At 30.6% G+C, this 17,580-nt stretch overlaps 1 protein-coding gene across 2 annotated transcripts; it reads right to left on the bottom strand.

Annotated features, from left to right (window-relative positions):
* Positions 1–190: 190 nt before the first annotated feature.
* On the bottom strand, positions 191–17,102 carry LOC134723490 (ubiquitin carboxyl-terminal hydrolase 16-like). Of its 2 annotated transcripts, XM_063587086.1 has the most exons (6): positions 16,998–17,102; positions 10,313–10,394; positions 9,416–9,559; positions 6,833–6,912; positions 2,694–2,783; positions 191–672 (listed from the first exon to the last, which is right to left on the bottom strand). In XM_063587086.1, the coding sequence occupies exons 1-6, from the start codon at positions 17,085–17,087 to the stop codon at positions 247–249; spliced, it is 912 nt and encodes a 303-aa protein (XP_063443156.1). In that variant the 5' UTR covers positions 17,088–17,102; the 3' UTR covers positions 191–246. The 2 variants fall into 2 exon arrangements, with proteins under 2 accessions (XP_063443156.1, XP_063443157.1); XM_063587087.1 differs by lacking the exon at positions 9,416–9,559.
* Between the last annotated feature and the right edge of the window lie 478 nt (positions 17,103–17,580).

Here is a 17,580-nt window from a genome sequence, read left to right as displayed (position 1 = left end):
TGTTGAAAAATCAAATTTTTGATTAATAAAAAATTCGAATACATCTACGTTCGCAGTTCTGATTTTCTCTATTAGATGGGTGTCAAATATTTTAAGTGCTTAAAAAATAATCTTTAAAATTACATCAACATGTACTGTTTAGACTTATTTTTTGAAATGCTAGTATACCGTTTAAAATAACAACAAAAAATCAAAAGCAACAATTTCATTATGATTGATTATACATAAGAGTCAATTCAGGCTTGTTTAAGAAAATTCTGGTCTTTGCTTCGCATACATAAGTAAGTATGCGTTTTTGTTATTTATAGCCTCTTTTGTTTTACAACATTCGACCTTATTATCGTCGATGCAATACCATTTTATTTCGTCTCGTATTTCCATTTCCGGTGTTGAAAAGGAATACGTATATCGTTTATCGCTATTCCTATTTTCAGTGCTGATGACGTGAACAGATTTTTGTATTTGTTTTAGCTCCTCCAGCTTTCGCTCTACCTTATCTTCATAGCTTTCTTGGGCATCAAACGTCCAATGATTCTGCATTTGCTTGTACCAATCATTTGCGGTATTCTGGACAGTTTTAATATAAGCTACATAATGCCCACTATTAAGACTTCCTGAATGTGAAACTACTCCAAACAGATTGTAACTAACTTCTTGATCTGCTTCCGTTTCCTTAAAAATAAATTAGTTAACATGTGAAATACAAAGCATCAAAACAGTTTTCTACCAGAGGGTGTCTACCCGAAGCTATATTCCGACTTTTCGAAAACAGCAAAATTGTGTTTTACAAAGACTGATAATACATTATTTTCTCGAGATTACTGTGGTGCTACCTGCCTGTATGTTAAATCTTGTAAATGAATAACGAACAAAAAGAACCATTTTGAACATCATCTTGGAAAAACATTGTTATATTTTTATGAGCAACGTTAAACTTAAACGGAAATTGAACCTTAGCATATGAAGATGTGGTGATAATTAGAAAATATAGACGATTATAGATCAGCATACGGCCTTTAACAGGTGGTATATCGTACCGCTTACTCTGACCGTGATGTTATAGCACAACGTTAGAAAAAATTAAAAAAATAATTTAAAAAGTATGTAACTCATCAGATCGATACAGAGCAGGAAAAAAACATCAAACGAAATCATAGACAGTATGAAGGTTATGAGGACATTCCTAAAAACAACACATAAGGACAAAAGTTAAGATCTGAAATTACTAGAATTTACCATGGTCACTGACAGCTTCTTCAAGCCAAATAACAACTAATTATAAATATCATTTATCCAAGATTAATTTTATAATGTGTTAAATAATGAGGCCCTATTTCTTCAGTTATCATAGAAAGAAGTGTGAATTAGTAATAGATTCAAAACATTTATACACAAAGCAAAATAAAAATGGAACCGTTATGTAAACGTATGTTCATACACCCTAACGATACTAAGTATTATTATAATGGATATTGAACAAGACTTAAAAATGATTTAATATACTTTTTGTTGCCTGTTTATTATGGTTTTCACCAAAACCGTTGATTGAAACTGAAGTCGAAAAGGAAAATATATATATATATTGTTTGTTATTGACATGCACTAGCTTTAAGTAACTCCGAGTCTTCTTAGATGTAATTTTGGATCTGTCCGTACGAGTATTGTGTTTGCTTCGTGCCGGTTTTATAAGTGAAATCATTTCCATTTGATGTTAATAACTTGTTCTTCTAACGTGATGTTATAACCTTGTTCCATGTTATAGGGAGTGCTTGTGAACTCACAAAAAGGTTGAACCGTGTCGCATCAATTTGCTACATGTAAAGGCTGTACTGAACGATGACATTTAAATGCTAACATATGCGTCATTTGGTCTGTTTTTCTTTAAAAAAAAACTTTTTACTCAAGTGTTAAATAATCCTAATGAAAGATAAATAAAGTCTTTAAAAGGGTATTAAAAACTATCACAACAAGCGTCTGAATAAATTTAAAAGATTTAATAATTCCATGGAGATTTGACAAAGTCTAAAATAACTTTAACTACATACTAAAACGAAGGTTTGACGACGCCGACGTTGTAATCTAGGATTGATATGTCTCGCCTTCGCGGCATTATTGTCGCACGATCGACAACAAAAGTGTGATTTTTTTTTCATGAAAACACGCATTAAGTTTATATATAGTCGACCCTGTATATCTTTACTACGACCATTTTTTTCTATAACTATTGATGTTTGTCAACACTTAGGAATCTTATGTAAATATATTAAGATATATCTCACACATGCATACATTTTTTAGGTGTTAATTTCTGTACTATTTTGTCTCTTGTGGAGAGTTGTATTTTGGCAATCATACCACATCTTCTTTTTTTAAAGTTGGTATCAAAATTTAATCGTACTGGTGGATGATTACATGTATAATAACATCATCATAGATATCAAGATTACAATGGTTGACGTCAATTATTTCAGTTGAAAAAGCTAAATGAATTACGAAGTTCAAGTATTAATAACCCAACATTCCGAACGGTTTCCCGGATTACCTTCCATATTTCTTTGGTGGCAAATCCTTATGCATGTAATTTCAAAAATATAAAGCTGTGTAAGTAGTTAACTCATAATTGATTTCTATGATAAATTTTGCATGAATGTATTTCTATTATGAATATTCATCAACCTAAATCTTATTTTTACCTTTAATAAAATACTGCAAAATGGTTCGACATTTAATCTTTCTGGATATGTGACAATGTGATTGCTTTTGGTAAATTTGCCATTAATATTCTGAAAATAAAAACATAACTTGCATGAATTGATATTGAAATATTCAATGCAGATAAATTACTTACTAGTTAGAAAAGGAAAATATGTTCAATAAGTAGTAAATGACATAATGTTGTCAATCGAAATGCTACAAAATTCACATAAATAGACACCATTCAAACAATCTTGCTGTCATATTTTTTTCTCCCTATATCTTCGATTTCGTCAATTTTTATTCCTACATTCATTTGTCTCTTCCTATACAAATAGTAAAACATTATTTTAAAATTAGTAATATACCATCGCCTTACTAACTCAAAGTTTTGACTATTTGTAAGGCATGTAAGGTTTGCACTAAAAGAAACCAATTATTATCATAAATGTACTAAATCAAATATATAAAAATTCGTATATTTCAACTAATTTGATTCGTTTAGGGATAGTCACATGTTAACCTATATTTTCGAAGGTAGATATAAAACGGTGCATAGCACAAATCATATTGCATGTTTATTTATATCTAAAAACTGATATGCTTTTCGACGTCAAATAATGAAAAAGGTATAATCAAAAAAATACCGAACCCAGAGAAAAATCAGATCGGAAAGTCCCTATTCACATGGCAAAATCAAATGACAAAAAAAAAAACGAATGGACAATAACTGTCAGATTCCTGACTTGGTACAGGCAATCTTAAATGTAGAAAATAGTGGATGAAATATGGTGTTATAGCTCTAAACCTCTCACTTTGTTGACAGTCTCATCAAATTCCGTTATATTTACAATGATGTGCGAACTAAACAGACACGTTAAAAAATAGTTAAAATATGGGTACAGAAGTCATTATCGTGTAACAATTTTAAACGGAACCATTTTAACAGAACACAAAAACAACATTCTACAAAATTAATGAATTTCATGATATTGTTAAAATTAAAAAAAAATGTATATTTATGATCAATAAGTTGGAGAAAATCTTAAAATACCTTAGATGTTAAAAAAAGGATAAAACAAAATAAGAAAATATGTTACAATATGACATTTGTAAAATTCCAACAAATCAAATTATCGAATATATTACAATGACGATTTTTATACAAATATGGTAGGAACTTAATAATATAACAATTATAGCCTTTGTATGAGGTCAATGAATCATATATCGACCTAAAGAAATAAATCTTCCTCGGACTTCGTCCTCGGTCAATATTGTCAATATCATGGCTAAAAAGAAAAATATAAACAGACAAACAATAGTAACAAGTGTAACTGCAAGCTACTGCTCACTGACGATACCCCGCTGCAAGTGGATAATGTTTATAGTTTAAAATGACACAAGTGTAAAAAATATTTAAGTGTTCGGTAAACAGGAAGATGTCGATTGATGAATCTGAAAACGCATCAAACGGTATAGCTGATTTAAATAAAGCCTGAAACAAAATTTTAGAAATCCTGGCATTGTAGTTCCTGAGAGAAATGCGACGAAAATTTTCGACTTGGTCAGCATGTGTAAAATGATACAAGTGTTCGGTAAACAGGAAGTTGTTGAGTGATGAATTTGAAAACGCATCACATGGTATAACTGTCTTATATAAACACTGAAACCAAATTTCAGAAATCCGGGCATTCGACAAACTTATTTTTCATTTACCTGTATTACTAAAACTGGTGTTTTTCAAAAGTGATTATTTTCGAAGGGTTAAATATTTCGCAGTGGTGTGTTGCCATTGGCTTTGTTTGGACTTGTTTGTTTGCTTTTTGGCCTTGAATGTTTGTCCCTAATATTTTATCAACTGTGCATTTGCATTCAGATATCGCAGATCAAATTTATTCGTTCATAGTGTGCTAATATACATATTTTGATTGAATAAAGTCTGCCAATTGATATTTTATCGTGTTTTTTCTATGTTGTGATAATATATTATTGTTTCAGAAAAAGGGAGAAGGTTTGGTACCATTAAAACGTGAAATCCCGCTGCAATTGTTTGCACATGTCTTAAGTAATTTTGGGACCCTTTATAGCTTGTTGTTTGGTGTGAGCCAAGGCTCCGTGTTGATGGCCCTACATTGACCTATAATTGTTTACTTTTATAAATTGTTATTTGGATTGAGAGTTGTCTCATTTGGCACTCATACCATATCTTCCTATATCTATTTTACTTCCCGAAAAGAACTGTGACGAAAAATATACATGGGACGGACAGACTGACGGACGGACTGACAGATGGATGCACAGATAGAGAATAAACAGTATACCTCCTTTTTTAAGCGGAGGTATGAAAAACAAAACATATAGAATACCTAGCCAGACAATCCCCACAAGGTTCTCTGAAAAGTGACATGTGTCACCCGTCTTTCTTATTTTTTTATTGATCATTTGGTTGTAAAAAAATTTGCATAACACATGGTTGTGCCATTAATTATCTCTTTCTTCTTAAACATTTGTAGTTGTCGTTTATTTATGTAAAAGAGGGACGAAAGACACCAAAGGGACAGTCAAACTCGTAAATCTAAAACAAACTGACAACGCCATGGTTAAAAATGAAAAAGACAAACAGAAAAACAAAAGTACACATGACACAACATAGAAAACTAAAGAATAAACAACACGAACCCCGCCAAAAACTAGGGGTGATCTCAGGTGCTCCGGAAGGGTAAGCAGATCCTGCTCCACATGCGGCACTGTAATTTATACGTGTTTCTCGTTTCTCATATAGATTATAACGTTGGTTTTCCCGTTTGAATGGTTTAACACTAGTAATTTTGGGGCGCTTTATAGCTTGGTGTTCGGTATGAGACAAGGCTCTGTGTTTAAGGCCGTACATTGACCTATAATGGTTTACTTTTATAAATTGTTATGGGGATGGAGTGTTGTCTCATTGACACTCACACCACATCTTCCTATATCTAATAACCGAGACAATGTCGTTTACGAACGTCACATCCAATAATTAATTCATTGACTCTTAATGGAGACATCACAAAAAGGGGTCTCTAATTACAAGGTCAATAACAGGAATTAGTAAACAGACTTTATAATTAATAACGTTCTTGCACAAATGAAACAAAAATTTAAAAAACCAAGATAGTTGTGTTCACAAAGGAGGTAGAACTTTTAATCATTTGTGTCCACATAATCAAAGATTTGGATACAGGTTTTACTGGTCCTATATATCTTGCTAATAATGAATTAAAATTTAATTAATATTACGATTAAAATATTATGTGTATGTACAATCATGATTCTTACATCTGTCTATATCCGTATCTTAGCATTGCATAGTTTCATGTATTGCTCTGTCTTATAATGACCTCTTTACACTTAATCGTTAAATGCTTGATGCGTATTGATTGATATTGCAATATCGGATTCATCATTTGTTCACGAGATGTTAATTATGAGCTTGATGTTGTATTTTATACAAATGATGTAATATTGGTGGCTACTTGAGGTAAATGACATATATAATTTTCAAAATCTGATCTTCATAACTTCGACGGAACGAACAACATTTCAGAGGCAGAAGTTGTAAACTATAACTTTGGAATCTGAGTAACAAATTGAAGATTATATTATTGTATATAAGTTATAAACATCAGATAAAAAAAAGTCAAATATAAGGTTTCAAAGTACAATTCAAACTATCGCTTTTCAACCAAATTTCACATGCATAATTTTTTTTTTAAATATGCAAAATTTAAAGGTTTACATTGACATGTGCATCAAATAAAATCCCCATATTTTTACAAAATAAAATGTTCAATTGAATGTTTTTATTTTATTTTGATACGTAAAATATCTAATATCAAAATAAACAGAAAAGACATAGTTCCCATTTCCATTCTCAGTTTTATAAGTCACGTCATTATTATAAACACACAAGATATCTTAGAAGACACCTAGTTTTTGGTGAATATGTTTATTACACCTACATTTTTGCATGATCGAAAGATGCCTGAATTTTGAAGGCCAAAACGGATAGTTTTTTTTTCGATGAGGTCAATGTTTTGACTTTGAGGAAATTTTCTAACGATTTCGATTAACGAAAGCATATTGATTAAAGGAATACTTCTCTTCTGTCGATATGCAGTACCAATATAGATGGGGGCTCCAAGATCATCATTTTTTGGTAACAAATTCCGTCCAATCCTAAATGAATACATTGTTTTAAAGTTTATGTTATCTTTCCAAGTAAAAATAAATATCTGAATTAACGCAAATAACATTTTTTTTATCACGATAGTGCATGTACTATCCTAAAGATCATCTAGCTAGGTCATAATACAACAAGAGGCTAATCAAAGACTGGTTTCGCTCAGCTTTATTTTCAGGTTCAGGCATTTGACTTATTTGTAGAAATTACTATGCTGAAAATGTTTGTCACTGACACTTTCTCCTGTTACTTTTATGATATTTTAGATAATCAATAAATAAATGCTTTGAAATTTTCTGGACAGTTACTAGAAAATAAGTTGTCCTATTGTTCTGAAAATTACTTCACGGGTAGATCTTAATCTCTGTAACACTTTCACATTAAATGAGTGTTGCCATTACTACTAAGTTTTCGAGATGAAAGCCAAAATTTTCATATGACCCTTTAGTTTTTATCTGCCATGTTTTTGATAGATCAAATCCTCGAATACAATCAATAAACAAGATACTGATGAAGGTAAATCCAGAAAAGCGCTTCGGACGCAAGAAATTAATAACGTGTTGTTTTCAATATTTTAGGAACATTCAATTAAAATTATTGAAGTATTTAGCCCATTAGTATCAAATATGACGGGTTTTTTAAGAGACTTGCACGAAAATATGTACAAAAAATAAACGTTCTAAACGATATAACACCTTAAGGAATCACCTGACCATTTTTATCAATTGACTTATTTGTAACTTCTACCTGAAAAATTTTCCATATACATAATACATTATCTCTATCTATTATAATATTAAATAAAATAACGAAAATATTTAAATTTCTTATTTCGGACATTTACCGTACAAAGGGTAGTCCAATTGGTTTGAAAATAGATTAGATAGATTTTGACATGTTCACCACGTTAACTCCAATGCCTTTTGATCTAACTGCTATAGTTGATGAAATAAAAGACCCCTAAGGGCCTATGTTCTACCTTTATCAATATGTGTTAATGGATCAAAACTTCGGATACAATTATAAACTAGATACACCGAGGTAACAGTAAAATCACTGAACTCCAAGGAAAATTCAAAACAAAAAGTCCCTTATCAATTATTCCCCTTTCACCAAACAATTGGTCCATCAAGTATGCTATTATCTAAAAAAAAATCCTTTGAACATACTAGTATGTGGCCTAATTTCTACTACTTCTTAAATTTGAATAAATGATGCGACTGTCATACAAGTTAGATATTTAGCGCCATGTAACCAGTTTTAATCCACTGTTTTCTACATTTGCAAATGCCTGTACCAAGTCAGGAATATGACAGTTCTTGTCCATTTGTTTTTGAGGTGATTTTGCCATGTGATTATGGACTTTCCAATTAGATTTTCCTCTGAGTTCAGTTTTTCGGTGTGTTGTCTTCGGTTTTTGTTTTCATTTATTTAAGGAATTATTTCAAAATTTCCGGGCTCGGGACACAACATTATCAGGATGTGCTATTCCACTTTAAATTCGTACTCTAACGGTACAGCCAAATTTATTGATAGAACTAGAACACAACCGTGATATCGCGGGTCCGTGACTGAATTGAAGTATATAACTATGCGTAAGCCTTATTTTAGTATTGGTATTGTCATCTGATAAATTCATGCCGATTATAAGATACACAGTTTTCTCTGCTTCCAAATCTTTCTGTTGAAACCCGTCGTCCTGGAACTTAATTATTGGTAATTCCAATGGAATTTTGGAAAACAAAAGGTCCTGAGATGGAGTATTTTTTAATCAACAGCATTGTCCTATATTAGTTATAAATGAAGTTGAATTTTTTGATTCGCTGTTTTAAGCCATGCCCGCTAACAAATTGAAAACTGTACCTGTATGCCTTATTTTGAGTTCAGATTTTCAGTATTCGTATTGTTATCTTAGAACGTCTTACTGATTAAAATACTACAATAGGGAACAATGATTGAATTTAGTAGTGTCAATCCTGTGATTATAACCCGTGTATATAGCAAAATTCGATGGTGCGCCTGTCATATGCGGAACGTACAGATAAGGTAGTTGGTAACAGGTGAATATACTATTGGTATCTAAATCGGTATCGGTTGTTAATTATTGGCAATTAATTATGTGTAAAACAAAAGGGTATTGGGTGGTGTATTATTTTGTAATCTACACCAGTGTCCTATATTAGCTTTATATATAACGTTGAATTTGTTGGTTTGTCGTTTTTACCCCATGACGGCTGACAAACTGGACTTCGTTATTTTAGTATTATAGATCCTTTTTAAAAAAAATGATGCATGATAAATGAATTGATGGAGTCCGTCTTGTATTTCGTGATCCAATGATAAATATTTCTTGAACAGTTAGTTCTTCAACTGATATTGATGTCTGATGTAAACCGACCGATTATCCTTTATTTAAATGTATTAAAAGGGGAACATTACACATTAGGGAGTTAACTCTTTAAAAAGGTAAAGAATACATCAGAAGTTTGATATGTTTACCAGATAATTCACATCTTCTACATGGCATCGTTTGTTTGTCAATTCGTTTCGTTTTCATCTGACCATTGACGATAGCTTTTTCAAGATTAGTAGCTTTAGTATCAATCTTTCCCATTGTTTCTAAGGCTATTCGGTTTATTTTTTCTGAAATAAAACTGATAAGTTTTGAAACAATTTCAAAGTGACTATGTACTTGATACTTTTGCTATAATATATCTTTCGTACCTAGGCGTACTAGTCAGATCACTATTGAAAATATCGTATATTATCGATCCCTTGCTTACGATTCAGATGTGTTACTAAATTTGATATTAACTAATTTTCTTTATTTCCATCTTTGAGCACATATATATGAAATCATAAGTTTTAGCATGTTGGTCGTCGATATTCATGCCTTTGCTTTTTGTTAATTTTGTCTAATGGTGATACATGTATAATTACCTTGCAAACAAATTTAGATACATTACAAAGTTATTGATCCGTAACATAAACAAATTTTAAAAAGAGATAAATTTAACAATATTATTAGATCTTCGAATATTACTTTTATTGGCATTAATTTGAACTTTGAATTTATTTATCTTTTTCAATGTCTGTTATAATGATTTTTCTAATAATACATGTTTCTAAACTCATAACATTAAATCCAATTTAAAGAACATTATCTTACCTGACGATCCTTTCCTGATCATATTCTAAAACCGTCCTTAATCTTAATCTTTATCTTATGATATGTTTGTTTAATTTATTGCCAGGCAGTGAATTTGTAAACGTTTGATAAAACATAAGTTTTCTGTCAAAATCTTTTGCAAAATGATAAACAAGAACAATTCAAATTAAACAAAATACAATTCCTATTTAAACGAATAGTATCTTCATATCTTGTAAGTCATGTACCTTGTGTGATGTCTTTACTATTGTCTATAATATCCTCTATTTGCACGGTAATATGTGAACATTCCTGGGTAGTGCTGGTAACCTATTTAAAACAAAATAAGGATTCATAAAGTTATCATTAACCAATATAAAAAAGGAGATGTGGTATTATTGCCAAAGAGACAACTATCCACAAAAGACCAAAATGACACAGACATTAATAACTATAAGTCACCGTACGGCCTTCAAGGCAAGTTTACCTTTCTTTGGGTGATATGTAATTTCAAAACGTATTTCCATACTATTTCCAACTTCTTCAAAAATAAAGTTTGACACTGAGCCTTGGCTCACACCGCACAGCAAATTATATTTGGCATCAAACGGAGTAGTGTTAACAATTCAGGAAACCCAAATATTAAAAATAAATATTCGTTCTTATGTTGTACTGTTATACCACTGTCCCAGGTTAGGAAAGGTTAGGATCCCGCTAACATGTTTAACCCCGCCACATTATTTATGTATGTGCCTGTCCCAAGTCAGGAGCCTGTAATTCAGTGGTTGTCGTTTGTTTATGTGTAACATATTTGTTTTTCGTTCATTTTTTTTTTTTTTTTTTTTTTTTTACTTTTTTTTTTTACATAAATAAGGCCGTTAGTTTTCTTGTTTGAATTGTTTTACATTGTCTTATCGGGGCCTTTTATAGCTGACTATGCGGTATGGGCTTTGTTCATTGTTGAAGGCCGTACGGTGACCTTTCGTTGTTAATGTTTGTGTCTTTTTTGGTCTTTTGTGGGTAGTTGCCTCATTGGCAATCATACCACATCTTCTTTTTTTATATAATTATAAAAGTAGAACTACTAAGTTTGTACAATGATATCGTGAGTTAGATACTCGGTGTCTCGGTACTGAGAAAATTTATAGCATACATTTCCTAACATGTCTTCTTATAAATTTACAAATTATAAATACACTTAAATTATAGTTCCTTCCAGCAAAGTTGACCAAGGATGATTTGGCCGTTTTGATAATTTTCAAACGCTTCAAAACATGGATTTCATAATGCATAATTTTCATATATTTTATAGTACTTTTGTCTTTAGGCTAGAGTTGACTGTTGAAAACAATACCGGAACTTAACTATCACAACTTTTAAAGTACAATATCTCCAAGAATAATCCAATTGGAAAGTCCCTAATCACAAATGACAATATAAAAAGTCCAAAACATTAAACAAATGGAAAACAATTTTCATATTCCTAACTTAGTAAAGGCAATGCATGTCCTTATGAATAACCTGTTATGGATCAACGGAACATGTAGATCTTTTTATCTTTGGCATCTGTAGTACAAAGAGATAAATAGGTTGTAACACGTTGTGAATATTCAATTCTGCCATTAATTTGTTCAGGAAAAGATTTTACTGTTTAACGCAGTCTCTAGAGCCATGACTATATTTTTATTAACTATTAATTTCCCTTGTAGAATAGCTACTTACACATGCAACATACACATATAAATTATTCTTTGATAAGGCCTTTTTAAAGATTACATTGATAGTAAATAAACATTGTCAAGAGTATGATATCATATGCCAGTGACCAGAAGTTGTGGCAATTCAATTTTAATTTGATATCACACCGACATACTTCATTATTGCACATATAAACATATTAAGAATGGAAATAAACATTAAGTTCACAGGTATAACTGAGCTTAGAGCTTACTTTAGAATTGAATATATCAATCAAAAATGTACATTTAATGCCCATAATATTTATGAAATATATTTTCATGTAGATCTGCTTAGAAAATATTAAATAATTAACGTGTCCAAAACCCCTATCTTTTATATGTAATTCTTTTTTCTAAACTGACTGCAATAATATTGGCAATTTCCTTGGTTTGTAGATGATTATGAGATATGATTTTTTTTTTGGAATATTTCAATTACTGTAAAACAGTGATTCATCAAAGTAGACATACATTCTGTTATATTGTATCTCACTGTTTTAGTCCTGATACATCAGATGCCCTCACTCAAATGATAATTACAATTTCCAAATCATTTTTCACACTTTCACGCTTTGCTATCCCATACCGATAATATATTGAATGTATATACACCATATTCAGTTTCACTAACGAAAATTGAGCGAAATGCTTATTTTCTCTCGTTCGTGATTAACCGTCCCTTCAACGACCTTTCAAACGAGTTTATCTCCCTTGTCAAGTTTCAGACCTGTTGAATTGACACAAGCTGATTTACCTGGATAGTTTGGGAACAATTGGGATTTCATGCTAATAATATCAGGGAATATCATCTTTCTAAAGGAAAATACGTTCCCATTATATGTGCCATTTAATTATCGGCACGTTTTTCTTCTTTCCCTATTTAACAACGCCCTTAAAAATGATATAAAAAACTTCTTTTTTCATTCTTAAAGCCGTTGCTAAAGTTTGACACCTGCGGTATCTAATGATATATTTGGTAAATCATGACAAATATACAAAATTGTATAATGCTGTCGATTTCGTGGCGTTATTGTACTTGCTTAAAAATATGTCTTTTTTAACTGAAAATCACGTGACTTGAATAATAAAACAGACGCCATTATGATATTTGATGTCCGGCTGGGATATTTTCCATCTAATATTTCAACATGTTCATAGAAACTTCAGAATATGTTCATGGAAAGATTCCGATTTATAAAAGCTGACGAATTGGCGACATAAGCCAATCTTTATAGACAAAGAGACACGAAATCAGTTTACGATCTTTAGCAATAAGATAGATGATGTTCTAAATCGGTTCGTCTAAAAAAATGAGAATATTATTTTCACCGACAATTGCCAATTTGCAATTGATTGTAAAGTCTTCGAATGACAAAACTATACGGTGTTAAGTTATAGACTAAGTTTAGTTTACTATCTCGTAGCTAGTGTCCCTAACATTTCATATAATCGTACTGTTAAAAACTGTATTTGAAAATAAAACGCTTACAATCGAATCAATTTGGTGACTTTATTCGGCATGAATGGGGATTATTATCAGACTATAGCTGTACAGCACATACTTATACAAAGTGCATGAATGTTCATAGTTCAACATTCTTGAATGAAAACAAATATAAAAAAGTCGTTGGTTTTATTTACAAAAATTATGTAAACAAATAATCTCCAGATATATTGAGTTTGAGTGTAAAACAAATTTTTGCACTTATATCTGTAAAAATAGAGTTCAGTTTTTAAGATAAAGATCAAATTCAAGTGTTTTACAAATATATATCATCTATTCGTAGTTCAAGGGAAGCAATTACGTTTGAAAATAAATAAGGAACTAAAAGAGGGTCGAAAAATATCAAAGGGACAGTCAAACTCATAAATCAAAAATAAACTGACAAAGCCATGGGTTAAATGAAAAAGACAAACATACAAACAATAGTACACATGACACAACATAGAAAACTAAAGAATAAACAACACCAAAAAAAAACACAAAAAAAACATAAAACAAGAACCTGAAAAGGAATAATGTTTATCTTAAAGCATCATGCCTAGGGTAATGACAATTTGTTAGTGTAATCCATTGTAATATTACATTGTACTGTCAGGGTCAAGTGAGCTTTTTTCGTCATTTAGCGTGCGTCGTTCGTCGTGTGTAAAATTTTACAAAGATTTTCTCCTCTTCAACTACTGGACCAACTAAAACCAAACGTGGCCTAAATCATCCTTAGGGTATCTAGTGTTTAGGAAATGTATAGTATACGGCCGTCATTGCTACAAATAGCACTTGGGTTAAAATACAGTTTTTGGATAATAGCTCTGAAATAAAGTATTTTGCGCAAATCCGAAATGAGTAAAACTTTTCATCCTTTCAAGATATATCTGCTCTAAAATTGTCAGACGTATCAGACAATCCTTTGTTGGGTTGCTGCAACATAATTGGTAATTTAAGAAAATTTTGTAGTTTTTTGTTATTATATTGAATATTATAATAGATAGATATAAACTGTAAACAGCAAAATTGTTCATCAAATTAAGCAATACAAAAGAGTTAGCAAGACCAAATTTATCAAAAGATCAATAACTGAATAAGGAGTTATTGCCCTTAAAGGTCAATTCCTCCAAATCATTCATATTTGTTTATCACTTTACAAAAATCTACTCTGAAACTACTGGGTCAAATTAAACCATGGCCTAAATCATTCTAAGGGTAGTCAGTTAAAAAAGTTATATGATGACCCTGTCAATAATTCATTTTTTTTATATGATCTCTGAGACTAAAGCATTTAGAGCAAATCTAAAGAGGGGTTAGCATGTTCATCAGGTCAAAATCTATTTGTATTGCAATTTTCAAATGCATCAGACAACCCTTTGTAATGATTGCATTACATGCAAGACAAAATTTAATTGTTTTTGTAAATGAAGAATCGCAAAGTAATTGTAATGCATGTGTCTTTAATACTAGTACTGCAGCACATAGACCAAGGTGAGTGACAGGGCTTTACATGTTTGTTTGCGCTCCGCAGCCCCTCCTAACCTCAACCCAATCACCTCCTCCTCCTTTTCTCTTTTATTTATACAGGTGTGATCAACACAACACTTAACGTTGAGAGTGGACATGGGGAATGTGTCAAAGAGCAAGAAAAAGAGATAGACAATTAGCAACAAACAAATGTTAGATTGACTTGTCAGCAGTTATTACAAAATTTTATAAAGGACATATAATGTGACAGTCTCTTTAAATATTGCACAAGACATTAAACATGTTAAATTATTACATGTTCCTGTTTTAATCAGAGACGCCTGCGTCAGGGAAGGGGTCGAATACTTTAAAATGTAATCGTTTAAATTACAATTACTATGCTTATAAAATGTAATCGATTACATAACAATTAAATCTTATTTCATATGTAATCCATTACATAAGGTTACTTTTCTTTAAAGTAATCATGATTACTTTAGATTACTTATGATTAAATTGCATATTGCAATATCAAAGTATTTTTATGACTTTTTATCCTCACAAAAAAGCTAATTTAGGTGATTTAAAAAAAAGCCTTAATCTATTCATCTTATTTAAAAGAATATATAGACAAGTACAGTGTAACATGTGCGATTTTATAAAATATCTATAGACAAGTGTCCCTTCTCTGTGTAAAAGATAGAACTTTAAAAAAAATCTGAACAAATAAGAAAAAAATCCTTATGGAGTATAGTTTTATTCTCTGTTGGGAAATAATTAACAAAATTTAATGTTTTTACAGGTGCGCTACTTCCATTTTTTTAACAAACAATAGGTGAGCTTGGGTATCAATTTTTTTTTGTCTTAATAACAATATCAATAAGGCTAAAATTGGATGATTGCCATTATTTGTTTGAAAATTTTTAATTCTTAATATAATTAATAATTAATATGATTATTGTCAGGTGAAAACACAAAACAGCTTTGTAACTTAGGAAAGTATATACACTTCTCTTTAAATTATGAAACAGTTTATTGTAATAAAAGATATTTTGTATTGAGGAAACTTCTGACGTCACCTATTGTTTACTATGCATATAGTTTGTAATATTATGCCATATGTATACACTGTACATGTACTTGTTTATACTCATGAGCCGTAAGGGTCAAAGTTAATAAAAAATAGAAATAAGTAAGCACATATTATGTACGAATTTATGGAAAACAAAATCTATTCAATTTGTCAATAAATGAAATCTGATTTTAAGTTCCATTTTGAATTAAGTTGGCTCATATATGTATGTCCATCAAAGTAAAATTGGAACTAAATGTTTTCTGCATTTGAATTTCAATGTACATGTAGTTATGTAAAACTATTGGATAAACTTATATGAAATTGGAGTTAATATCAGAAGTTTACAATCAAGCAAAAAAATGCTTTCAAGGCATATTCTTGTATCATAAAAGTTCAATCTCACAACGAAATTTTGGAGAGGCAATTTCCTTTAGTAAACTGTAAACAAAATCAAAGACTTGGTATTACAAATTTCTTGTATAGATGATACAATTTATCAACGGAAACATGGTCTAATCATTATGAATATTAGTTACATAATTTTTCATTTAAGCTTTACATTTTCTTATTTTCATCTTGTCTGTCAATAACTTTTTTCATATATATACAAGATTTGTAATCAGCAAATAATTATATGAATGTAATCATAAAGTAATCTAAAAGAAATCATGATTACATCAGTTTTTGCAACGTAATCGACTACATTACAATTACTTGTTATCAGAAATAAAATGATTACTGATTACATAGGATTACACTGCAAAATATAATCGATAACAGCTGATAACGATTAACCCATTCCTGGCCTGCGTACTAGTATTTATATTTCAGTATAACACAGTTATGTTTCTAGACGGGTTTACGAAAACAACAGAACATTTTTTTGTTGTCCCACTACTTGAATATATTCGTATTGTTATAGATTATTTATAGATTTCGAAGTTTTGTTATGACTGCTATAATTGCATTATAAATGTATTAGCTTATTTGAAGTAACTTTATACAAAAACATTTATGTATATTCCCTGATGCCATTTGGCAAAATGTTTTGTGCACCTTATCTTTTGATTATCAATATTTTTACGATAATGACAATATTGATTAGTTTTTTAGTATGAACCTTAAATAATGCTGTATTACTTTATTTTATTCAAATAATGACTCACGTGTTTGCAAGAGCTGTAGTCAAATACAGTTACTAGAGTTCCGCAAAATAATCTAACACCCTTGGTTGACTGCTTGTGTGTTTTTCTCATTTGCTCTTCAAGCGGTGTATCTAATTATATAAAACACTCACAACGATATTTGTCATGACTGACCATTCATAGCGTACTATATATGGCATAGTTATGGTCATGTTAAAGACAGTGTGATGATCTTGAATTTAGAACGACTTCGCCACTTGAACTCTAATGGGTTTTCGTCTCGTTTCGATCAAACAACATCTACTATTTTATATATTGGCATAAAAAAGAAAAACTTCAGGGATAAGAATATAAATAACCTACTTTACTCAATGTTCATAAAAATAATATTGTTTGCAAATAGTGTGTTCTTTCTATCGGTAAAATGCATGTCATCTCTTTTGCATTGACACCCAGTTTTCAATTAAAGATTTTCAAATCGATGTGGTATTTTTTAAAGTTGGTAATGTCTTTCGATGAATTGTTTGATATAAAATGAAGCAATGTTAAGATGAATAACAGAACGAAGTTAAGCAATAAGTGATGACCAAAGTGGAGCACTTTG

Source organism: Mytilus trossulus, chromosome 6, assembly GCF_036588685.1.
Source record: "Mytilus trossulus isolate FHL-02 chromosome 6, PNRI_Mtr1.1.1.hap1, whole genome shotgun sequence".
Lineage (NCBI taxonomy): Eukaryota > Metazoa > Mollusca > Bivalvia > Mytilida > Mytilidae > Mytilus > Mytilus trossulus.
Note: the sequence above shows the minus strand (reverse complement) of the source record. Positions and strands in the feature narration are given on the sequence as shown.

Excerpts from the sequence above, each read along its gene's own strand:
- LOC134723490 (XM_063587086.1), bottom strand. The coding sequence starts at position 17,087 with ATGAGAAAAACACACAAGCAGTCAACCAAGGGTGTTAGATTATTTTGC. Across the intron at positions 6,913-9,415 it reads TAGAAGATGTGAATTATCTG|GATTGGACGGAATTTGTTAC; the intron begins GTAAACATATCA and ends GTATTCATTTAG. Across the intron at positions 673-2,693 it reads TTTGCAGTATTTTATTAAAG|GAAACGGAAGCAGATCAAGA; the intron begins GTAAAAATAAGA and ends TTTATTTTTAAG.